Here is an 11,359-nt window from a genome sequence, read left to right as displayed (position 1 = left end):
CTCCTCTCCTCCAGCTCTTCCATTCTCTCTCTCTCTCTCCTCTCCTCCAGCTCTTCCATTATCTCTCTCTCCTCTCCTCCAGCTCTTCCATTCCCCCTCTCCTCTCCTCCAGCTCTTCCATTCTCTCTCTCCTCTCCTCCAGCTCTTCCATTCCCTATCTCCGCTCCTCCAGCTCTTCCATTCTCTCTCTCTCTCCTCTCCTCCAGCACTTCTACTCCCTCTCTCCTCTCCTCCAGCTATTCCATTCCCTCACTTCTCTCCTCCAGCTCTTCTACTCCCTATCTCCTCTCCTCCAGCTCTTCATCTCACTCTCTCCTCTCCTCTCCTCCAGCTCTTCTACTCCATCTCTCCTCTCCTCCAGGTCTTGTACTCCCTCTCTCCTCTCCTCTCCTTCAGCTCTTCTACTCCATCTCTCCTCTCCTCCAGCTCCTCTACTCCCTATCTCCTCTCCTCCAGCGCTTCATCTCCCTCTCTCCTCTCCTCTCCTCCAGCTCTTCTACTCCATCTCTCCTCTCCTCAAGCTCTTCTACTCCCTCTCTCCTCTCCTCCAGCTCTTCTACTCCCTCTCTCCTCTCCTCTTCTCCAGCTCTTCTACTCCCTCTCTCCTCTCCTCTTCTCCAGCTCTTCTACTCTCTCTCTCCTCTCCTTCAGCTCTTCCATTCCCTCTCTCCTCCAGCTCTTCTACTCAAATCAAATCAAATCAAATGTGTTTATATAGCCCTTCGTACATCAGCTGATATCTCAAAGTGCTGTACAAAAACCCAGCCTTAAACCCCAAACAGCAAGCAATGCAGGTGTAGAAGCACGGTGGCTAGGAAAAACTCCCTAGAATGGCCAAAACGTAGGAAGAAACCTAGAGAGGAACCAGGCTATGTGGGGTGGCCAGTCCTCTTCTGGCTGTGCCGGGTGGAGATTATAACAGAACATGGCCAAGACGTTCAAATGCTCATAAATGACCAGCATGGTCAAATAATAATAATCACAGGCAGAACAGTTGAAACTGGAGCAGCAGCACTGCCAGGTGGACTGGGGACAGCAAGGAGTCATTATGTCAGGTAGTCCTGAGTCATGGTCCTAGGGCTCAGGTCCTCCGAGGGAGAGAAAGAAAGAGAGAAAGAGAGAATTAGAGAGAGCATACTTAAATTCACACAGGACACCGGATACGACAGGAGAAGTACTCCAGATATAACAAACTGACCCTAGCCCCCCGACACATAAACTACTGCAGCATAAATACTGGAGGCTGAGACAGGAGGGGTCAGGAGACACTGTGGCCCCATCAGATGACACCCCCAGACAGGGCCAAACAGGAAGGATATAACCCCACCCACTTTGCCAAAGCACAGCCCCCACACCACTAGAGGGATATCTTCAACCACCAACTTACCATGCTGAGACAAGGCCGAGTATAGCCCACAAAGATCTCCGCCACGGCACAACCCAAGGGGGGGCGCCAACCCAGACAGGAAGATCACATCAGTGACTCAACCCACTCAAGTGACGCACCCCTCCTAGGGACGGTATGAAAGAGCCCCAGTAAGCCAGTGACTCAGCCCCTGTAATAGGGTTAGAGGCAGAGAATCCCAGTGGAAAGAGGGGAAACGGCCAGGCAGAGACAGCAAGGGCGGTTCGTTGCTCCAGAGCCTTTCCGTTCACCTTCACACTCCTGGGCCAGACTACACTCAATCATATGACCCACTGAAGAGATGAGTCTTCAGTAAAGACTTAAAGGTTGAGACTGAGTTTGCGTCTCTCACATGGGTAGGCAGACCATTCCATAACAATGGAGCTCTATATGAGAAAGCCCTGCCTCCAGCTTTTTGCTTAGAAATTCTAGGGACAATTAGGAGGCCTGCGTGTAGGTATGTACGGCAGGACCAAATTAGAGAGATAGGTAGGAGCAAGCCCATGTAATGCTTTGTAGGTTAGCAGTAAGACCTTGAAATCAGCCCTTGCCTTGACAGGAAGCCAGTGTAGGGAGGCTAGCACTGGAGTAATATGATCACATTTTTTGGTTCTAGTCAGGATTCTAGCAGCCGTATTTAGCACTAACTGAAGTTTATTTAGTGCTTTATCCGGGTAGCCGGAAAGTAGAGCATTGCAGTAGTCTAACCTAGAAGTGACAAAAGCATGGATTCATTTTTCTGCATCATTTTTGGACTGAAAGTTTCTGATTTTTGCAATGTTACGTAATCTGTCCTTGAAACAGTCTTGATATGTTCTTCAAAAGAGAGATCAGGGTCCAGAGTAACGCCGAGGTCCTTCACAGTTTTATTTGAGATGACTGTTCAACCATTACGATTAATTGTCAGATTCAACAGAAGATCTCTTTGTTTCTTGGGACACTAACTTTCTTGGGACCTAGAAGAAGCATATCTGTTTTGTCCAAGTTTAAAACTAGAAAGTTTGCAGCCATCCACTTCCTTATGTCTGAAACACATGCTTCTAGCGAGGGCAATTTTGGGGCTTCACCATGTTTCATTGAAATGTACAGTTGTGTGTCATCCGCATAGCAGTGAAAGTTAACATTATGTTTTCGAATGACATCCCCAAGAGGTAAAATATATAGTGAAAACAATAGTGGTCCTAAAACGGAACCTTGAGGAACACCGAAATTTACAGTTGATTTGTCAGAGGACATACCATCCACAGAGACAAACTGATATCTTTCCGACAGATAAGATCTAAACCAGGCCAGAACTTGTCCATGTAGACCAATTTGGGTTTCCAATCTCTCCAAAAGAAAGTGGTGATCGATGGTATCAAAAGCAGCACTAAGGTCTAGGAGCACGAGGACAGATGCAGAGCCTCGGTCTGATGCCATTAAAAGGTCATTTACCACCTTCACAAGTGCAGTCTCAGTGCTATGATGGGGTCTAAAACCAGACCGAAGCATTTTGTTTGTCTTCAGGAAGGCAGTGAGTTGCTGCGCAACAGCTTTTTCAAAACATTTTGAGATGAATGGGAGATTCGATATAGGCCAATAGTTTTTCATATTTTCTCGGTCAAGGTTTGGCTTTTTCAAGAGAGGCTTTATTACTGCCACTTTTAGTGAGTTTGGTACACATCCGGTGGATAGAGAGCCGTTTATTATGTTCAACATAGGAGGGTCAAGCACAGGAAGCAGCTCTTTCAGTAGTTTAGTTGGAATAGGGTCCAGTATGCAGCTTGAAGGTTTACTCCCTCTCTCCTCTTCTCTCCTCTAGCTCTTCCATTCCCTCTCTCCTCTCCTCCAGCTCTTCTAATCACTCTCTCCTGTAGCTTTTCCGCTGGCCTCAGTGAGGATGGAGCACTCTGAGAGTCCATAGGCGGCCAGTGTTAACTCCTGTCATTTGATCCTCATTAAACCTAATGACAGTCTCTTTCATAATGAGTCTTAATTTGAACCTAATGTCTGCTGATTGCCTAAAGTACAATGTGAGGCTAATATCTATGGATGGATGCTAATGATGGGTACTATAGGGCTCTAACAAGACTGTGGCTCACGCTGGATCGTTGGAGGCATTCTAATGTGTATAAGGGACCAGCGAAGGTCTAGCAGAGTCATTTGTAGGGGTTGTAATACTTAGAGAACCTGTTCACTGGACTTTGAACCAGGACTGGTTGGGTGGTTACGTAAGAAGAAAGGTTGGCTTGTCTGTGAATGAGAGAGGAGATGAGAGGAGAGAGGAAGGTGAGTCAGTGTGTAACATACATGCATGTGCGCACACACACACCCAGCCAAGGGCTTTGCGGTAGGATGGCTGTTGAACCCTGGCAGCCTAAATCAGTGCCAGCTTCTCTCTGAGTCCCTGTGACACTGCTGCGCATACATTCCCTGTTCTGAAAAACACAAATAAAACGTCATCTGTGCCACGGGGGAGGAGGGAGACAACTCCAGATTCCAGATGAAGAGTCTCACTCTAAATATACTTTTTTAAACACCAAGCTAAAACAGAAGAGAATCAGGGAGCGGAACAATGCCCAGTGGTTTGTTGTCTGTGTGTGGAAGGCCAGATGCTGTTCTTTAGTGTTTCAGTGAGTTTGGTCCATTGTGCCGCTGGCCTCCTCGATCTGAGTGGAGAAGTGGAGGATGTAGGGAGTGTAGGGGTTGGAGAACAAACCTCTGCATAGAGGGGAACAACTCCTACACCACCTGGGTTCTGGGCCTCTGTTCCTTGGTAACATTTAGATTGATAAAGCCTGTCCAAAGTACTTATAGCAGATCAGGTCAAATGTTAATGACTTTTGTGTTTATAGTTTGATGCAACTCCTTATTTTCCTAAGAGATAACTTGTGGATAGTCCAGCAGTCCAGCATACCTTTTAAACATTCCTGTATTGTACAGTAGGCCCCTAAAACCCTTTCCATTGGATTTGCCGCACTTAAAATGTCTGAAGTTGATCCATTGTGAATAAATGAATGAATAAATGATAGCCCAATAATTAGGGAGAGGACATTTAGCAGTGACATGGAGTAATATCCTCTGTTTGTGCTGGATAGTATTTCCTCAGCACTCTGAACCTTAGTGCCTCCACCGTTGATATATTCCTTAAATCTAATAATAACACACATCATTTTTATTTGCCTGGGCTATTTTACGAGCAGTTAAATCTTTATTAGCCGAGCGAGCGTCTTGCTGTCCAGATTGGGTGTCTGTTCAGGGGCTGTAAATAATGCTTAGGTCATTACAGCCACACGCCTTCCCATTTCTAATCTCACACACAAGCGGAAGCATGAGCACACACACATGGACGAACGTGCACACACACACACATAAACACGCACACAAACACACAGTTCGAGCCCTCAATCATCCTCCAGGTAATTGGGTCGGATGCCTTGTGCTTTGACATATACATTATGGGAAAAACATTTTCCAAGTAAATTTATGGAATATTTTTAAAACATACAGTACAAAAACGATAGGGGAATAGGGAGATGACTTTTGGGGGAGGGTGCGATGCTGACATATGGAATTGTATATTGGCAGTACAAATGCACCAGGACAACAGATAGTTTATTATATAGATATATTTTTATTAGAAATATGACACATTCATTTTGTGCTCTGAAAACTGTACATTAACAAAGAGTCAACCCCAGTGAACTAAAAAGGAGGGGGCGGTGGAGGTTAAAGGTCAGGGGACAGAGGTCAGGGTTCATGTCAGACAGGTACAGATCTGAGGAGGGAGTGACAGTCAGTGATACCAAAACACACACTGTTACATGGAGTTACAGAACACTCATATTCCAGTACCCTGAAAAGGATGGGAGGGGAATCATAAGATGTGTCCGAAATGGCACCCTATTCCCTATATAGCGCACTACTTTTTATTCCTGTCATTTGACCTGGTCAAAAGCAGTGCACTACATAGGGAATATGATGCCATTTCGGACGCAGATGTAATCTGAATAATCATGGTCATAATTATAATAATGACAACAATAATCCCCAAGCACAGTAAGAAAGATATTTATAGGCTAAAATTCATTCTGTAGAACTTTGTTGAAGTAATTACATTGCTGTACAACAGGACTCCAAAAGAGCCTTGTGCTTTCTCTGTGTGCAACTAATCCTAACCCCATACTGCAGTCACAACCTCTGTCATGTCCTATACAGTATTTATCATATATATTTTTTATATTTATTCATTTCCATTGTCAATATTAAGCATAATTCTTTATATACTTTGTGACATGAGTGTCCTTCATTTTTTACCACCTGCATTTGCCGAACAAGCAGAATTAAATTTGCCACAAATGTACCAAGCCTGCTCGTACATCAAGCAATCAGTCAACCAATCAAAACAGTGTCTCCTTGGCTTCTGCTGAGGTCATAGAGGCTTCCACCAATGAGATATGGCCATCTTGGCTTTCAGTCATGTCATTAAGGGCATCCGCAAATGAGATATCTCATTCTTGTTGGTCTATGCTGATGTCACTATGGTACCCACCAATGGAAGGGTTTTCCTCCCTTTTGGCTGGCTGATGTCATCGATCTGCTCCCTTCCTGTCAAGGGGGTGTGGACTCTGTCTGACAGTGCAGTGGAGGGTGGGGGGGGGGGGCTCTTAGTTGGCATGGAGAGGCACATGGTTATGGTCCAGCAGTCTGCCTCCTCCACTGCCTAGGCGTGTTTGGGACATGTACTGGACATGTAGTTTGGTTGGAACATGTACTGTATGTTGGGTGAAGGTCTTGTCCAGACCAGGTCCATTGCCTAAAGGCTTGGTTGGAACATGAACTGTATGGCTGGTCCAGGTGATCTGTTAGCAGGCTGGTGAAGAGTCCATAGGTAGTTGCAGTCTGTCCTTTTAACCTACACTACCTACACCACCCAACTAACCAAACTGGCTAACCATCCACAGAGATCTACCAGGAGGAGAGAGGGACTCAAGTATGTGTCCAGTGAAGTAATAATGTGGATAATAACAGACCAGATATATGACTGTCTGACATAGTAAACAAAAAACTGATTCCAGCAGCAATAAGAAAATATAACAAAATGCACTGCAAACCTGTTCTCTTCCCCCCCATTTAACAGGCAATTGTTCTCTCTCTCTCTCTCTCTCTCTCTCTCTCTCTCTCTCTCTCTCTCTCTCTCTCTCTCTCTCTCTCTCTCTCTCTCTCTCTCTCTCTCTCTCTCTCTCTCTCTCTCTCTCTCTCTCTCTCTCTCTCTCTCTCCTCTCTCTCTCTCTCTCTCTCTCTCTCTCTCTCTCTCTCTCTCTCTCTCTCTCTCTCTCTCTCTCTCTCTCTCTCTCTCTCACTCTCTCTCACTCTCTCTCACTCTCTCTCACTCACTCTCACTCACTCACTCACTCACTCACTCACTCTCACTCACCCCTGCCCGTTTCGTTGGTCATTGATCATTTGGTCGTTGGTTCTTAGAGTGAGATTGAGACGTGGAGCTGCGGGAAGGGAAGGTGTCTGTCTGTCTGTCTGTCTGTCTGAGAGCTGGGCTGGGGGACAGGGTTGGCTGCTCTCTCTCCGTCTGTCTCTCTGTCTCAGTCTCACACCTCTGTCTGCAGGTCCATGAGCTCCTGTCCCACCAGAGGGATGGTGGCGCTGGCCTTCTCCCACTCCACGTTCTGCAGCTCCAGGGGAGAGGCCGCCAAGGGCTCCAGGTCCTTCCTCATCCACGACGGGGGAGATTGGGTCTTCCTGATACCCTCCCAGGCCCTCTTACTGGGTGTCTGCTGCTTGTCCTGTTGGATAGAGGGAGGGGCAGGAGAGGAGAATAGGTGAACCAGAGAACAGACCAAATCCTCAAAGGGCAAGAGACATGCAGACAGAGAGAGAGAGGAGACAGACAGAGAGGAGACAGACAGAGAGGAGACAGACAGAGAGAGAGAGAGAGAGAGAGAGGTGTAGAGATGGGGAAGAGATGGGGAAGAGAGAGGTAGAGAAGGGGAAGAGAGAGGTAGAGAAGGGGAAGAGAGAGGTAGAGAAGGGGAAGAGAGAGGTAGAGAAGGGGAAGAGAGAGGTAGAGAAGGGGAAGAGAGGGGTAGAGAAGGGGAAGAGAGGTAGAGAAGGGGAAGAGAGGGTAGAGAAGGGAAGAGAGAGGTAGAGAAGGGGAAGAGAGAGGTAGAGAAGGGGAAGAGAGAGGTAGAGAAGGGAAGAGAGAGGTAGAGGTAGAGAAGGGGAAGAGAGAGGTAGAGATGGGGAAGAGAGAGTAGAGAAGGGGAAGAGAGAGGTAGAGAAGGGGAAGAGAGAGGTAGAGAAGGGGAAGAGAGAGGTAGAGAAGGGGAAGAGAGGGGTAGAGAAGGGGAAGAGAGGTAGAGAAGGGGAAGAGAGGGGTAGAGAAGGGGAAGAGAGAGGTAGAGAAGGGGAAGAGAGAGGTAGAGAAGGGGAAGAGAGAGGTAGAGAAGGGGAAGAGAGAGGTAGAGGTAGAGAAGGGGAAGAGAGAGGTAGAGAAGGGGAAGAGAGGTGAGAAGGGAAGAGAGAGGTAGAGAAGGGGAAGAGAGAGGTAGAGAAGGGGAAGAGAGAGGTAGAGAAGGGAAGAGAGAGGTAGAGAAGGGAAGAGAGAGGTAGAGAAGGAAGAGAGAGGTAGAGGTTAGAGAAGGGAAAGAGAGAGGTAGAGGTAGAGAAGGGGAAGAGAGAGGTAGAGAAGGGGAAGAGAGAGGTAGAGGTAGAGAAGGGGAAGAGAGAGGTAGAGGTAGAGGTAGAGAAGGGGAAGAGAGAGGTAGAGGTAGAGGTAGAGAAGGAGAAGAGAGAGTTAGAGGTAGAGGGTAGAGAAGGGGAAGAGAGAGGTAGAGGTAGAGAAGGGGAAGAGAGAGGTAGAGGTAGAGAAGGGGAAGAGAGAGGTAGAGGTAGAGAGAAGAGGTGGAGAAGGGGAAGAAAGAGAGAGGGAGTAAGACAGAGAGGGAAAGAGATAAGAGTGAGAGACAAGAGTTTCGTACACTCATGATGGTCTTGTCGCTGCCTGCTGAGGACACACTCCACCTCTTCCCTGCCTTCCCATCGCCAGGCGGAGACGCCCTGTCCTGGTCTGCACTGTGGATCTTCCTGTTCAGGTCCTGGAACATGTCCTGGTGACGCTTCCGTGTGTGCATGATCTTCTACATGGGACAATCACACAGGAAAACCAACCACCCATTTATCCACCATCAACATCTACACAGTGTGTTATATACCATGGTAATACTTTGGTATGAACAGAGAAAAAAACATCAATCCTCCTTAAACAACAACATAGCTTGTGCAAAATCTTCTACACGGACCAACCACATAAAACTACCATCAAAGGAAAATCCTTAATTTAGCTCCCATCCACCAGAGATGTCTACAAAGCTTAGATAGAGTACTGTATATGATCTGCTATGCAGTCCCATGCACCATAATTGTAAAGAAAAGGGGATTATTTCAATTCTAGTGGATTTTTGGAAGCAGAATTGAGACATTAGAGACAGTTTGTCAAACCGTCAAGACATTATTTCAGAAGAAATGCAGAAGTCTGAAATTACCTCAAAGTCCAGCTCCGCATAGCGAGATTTTCGTCTCTGGAGAAAGACAAGAGGGAAAGATTAAAAGATACATTCTGCTATCATCATTATGCTGTGTGAGTCTGACTAGACAAAATGGTGATGTCTTCCTCAGCATTTCACTGTTTCACTGTTAGTTTCAAATCAGTTAAAAAGACTGAGACAGTTTCTCAGTGGAAACAGTGACTCATGACAAACTGAGTGTCCATGTTGCTTAATCCTGACCCCATTGGCGTGAATCCTCGCAGTAAACAGCTTGTGATCGCGTGACCTTTGTTAGCGAGCAGAAAAAGAAAGGCTTGACCTTCAGGCTGCTTGGTTGTTGGTTGCCCTGGCAGCTGCGACCTTGCATGAACAGCATTTTGGGAGGGGAGCGAGTTTGGCCCTGAGGTGAAAAGACACCAGCAGGCTGAGAGGTCTGACTGGTTGCCTATCTGACTGGCTGCCTATCTGACTGGCTGGCTTGGCACGACTAGCTGTGCGTGGGTGTGTGCTGTGTAGCAGTCTGAGTTTGAGCTCCCCTACTGGACTGGCCCAGTCAAGGAGAGAATACTAAAACCTGACCTTTTTAAAGATCTAGGTGTTCTGTCGAGCCAGGCGAGATAGGGATATTTCCGTACATGTTGCCACTGCAGTGCTGTTACCACACAGAAAAGGATAGCGACTATAAAGATATCTCAACAGAAACCCTACGCCATGAATACAGTACCACCACATATTGACAGTAAAGGGCACTGGTTAGTTTCTGATATGTTCTTTGATCAAGCTGTCCCATCTCCTTCCCAAGTCATATGGTGAAAACATGCGGTTGTGTGTGTGTGTGTGTCTCACCTCCAGGGAGCTCATGGAGAGCGTGGACACGGTCTCGCTCTTGGACATCATTCCAGAGTTCCCAGAATCACCCTGTTCACACATGCTGTTGGTCATGTGGGATTCTCCGGAGACGTTCTGCATGTTGTGGACGGGCGACTCCCTCTCTGAGCAGGAGACACTGACCAGGTCTGCAGGCAGGCTCTTCAGCGCGAAACCTGGGACGCCCTCCACCCCCGCCGAGTTGGCCAGGTGGATGAGCCTGGTCTGGGGCATCTGCTGCTCGATGCTGATGTTGTACTTGGCCGTCGTGTCCTCCTTGCTGCCCTTTCCGGGCCGCCCCAGGGTGCCAGTGTTGTTGTTGTTAGGCAGGATGATGTACCCTGTGCCCTCAGGCCCCCCGGCCTCCCCTGTCCCCTGTGGAGACAGCTCCCCGTCCAGCTGTTTAAAGAGCTCCCCGTCACAGATGTAGATGGACTTGGCTCCCGGCAGCTCGGTGCTGATGCCCTTGGTGGCGCCACCCTTCTCCCTGCGCAGGGTGAGAGTATGACTGGGGTAGTCTGCCACATTCTGGAGGTGGACCTTGGCCATGCTGGCAGGCATGGTGTTGAAGTTAGAGCCCTTCTGAAGGGTCAGGGGCTGGGAGGATGGCTTCTCATCACCCTGGAGAGAGGAACGCTTCAGAGTACCTGGGGAGGGAGGGAGGGAGGGAGGGAGGGAGGGAGGGAGGGAGGGAGGGAGGGAGGGAGGGAGGGAGGGAGGGAGGGAGGGAGGGAGGGAGGGAGGGAGGGAGGGAGGGAGGGCAACAGAGAGAGAGAGAGATTTGAGAGGACGCAAAACTCAGAGATAAAGAGAGGGTGACTTTCAAGATGCCCAGACTTGGACATGCTATAGAATGAGTGCAAACCTTCCCACTGTTGAATGAACTAGTGACTACACTGCCTTCCTTGAACTTCTGAACATTAGCTTGAAGACTACGCTGTGACCGTTTCACTGCAACTGCTGGCTTGCTGTGGTGTGCATCTCACTATTGAGCACAGGGCTAGACAACAGCATCAGACAACTTCCTGTCAGCATGAGAAAATATCTTACAATCACTCTCCAGTCCCCACCGCTCCACACACACTCACACAAAGAAAAAGTCATTTCACTCCTCTTATATTCCATCTCCCCCTTCAGTGGGCTTGTCTGCTGTGTCTCGCGTCTCAATGGCGTTTCTGCTCCAGATGCTTTTCCTGATATCCTCTCGGGAGATAATCAGATTTCCGTCCGCTCCCAACGGACACCAGAGGAGAGCCTCTATCTGATGCTGCACTGTTGGTCGGTACATAATTATAGCACGGCCGGCCCGCCTGCCGGTGGATGTGGGGGAAGATGTGGGAGACTCAGACAACACTATTTATCCACATATTACTGCTCCGCACTCGTTCGCACACCATCGCCCTATTGCCAAATGGCTAAATTGCGTTATGCTGCAGTAATGTGGTGCATCTCATGTCAAAACAGTGTTTTGTGCTTCATAAGGGGCGGCTGCTGTGGAATGGGAGGGTGCTGCTAAAACACAATACGCGTACAGCAGACAGGGAAA

At 48.0% G+C, this 11,359-nt stretch overlaps 1 protein-coding gene across 4 annotated transcripts in view; it reads right to left on the bottom strand.

Annotated features, from left to right (window-relative positions):
• Nucleotides 1-6,728: 6,728 nt before the first annotated feature.
• LOC109901178 (adhesion G protein-coupled receptor B1-like) overlaps nucleotides 6,729-11,359 on the bottom strand; it is a 28,885-nt gene continuing 24,254 nt past the window's right edge. For all 4 annotated transcript variants that reach the window (XM_031787436.1, XM_031787443.1, XM_031787452.1 and 1 more), the window contains 4 exons: nucleotides 9,793-10,460; nucleotides 8,944-8,979; nucleotides 8,380-8,538; nucleotides 6,729-7,185 (listed from right to left, as the gene is read on the bottom strand). In XM_031787436.1, the coding sequence (XP_031643296.1) occupies nucleotides 6,991-7,185; nucleotides 8,380-8,538; nucleotides 8,944-8,979; nucleotides 9,793-10,460 (1,058 nt within the window). In that variant the 3' untranslated portion in view covers nucleotides 6,729-6,990. The remainder of the gene's footprint in view (nucleotides 7,186-8,379; nucleotides 8,539-8,943; nucleotides 8,980-9,792; nucleotides 10,461-11,359) is intronic.

Source organism: Oncorhynchus kisutch, linkage group LG2 (genome assembly GCF_002021735.2).
Source record: "Oncorhynchus kisutch isolate 150728-3 linkage group LG2, Okis_V2, whole genome shotgun sequence".
Taxonomy (NCBI): domain Eukaryota; kingdom Metazoa; phylum Chordata; class Actinopteri; order Salmoniformes; family Salmonidae; genus Oncorhynchus; species Oncorhynchus kisutch.
The sequence above is the reverse complement of the archived record's forward strand: the minus strand, read 5'-3'. Positions and strand labels throughout refer to the sequence as shown.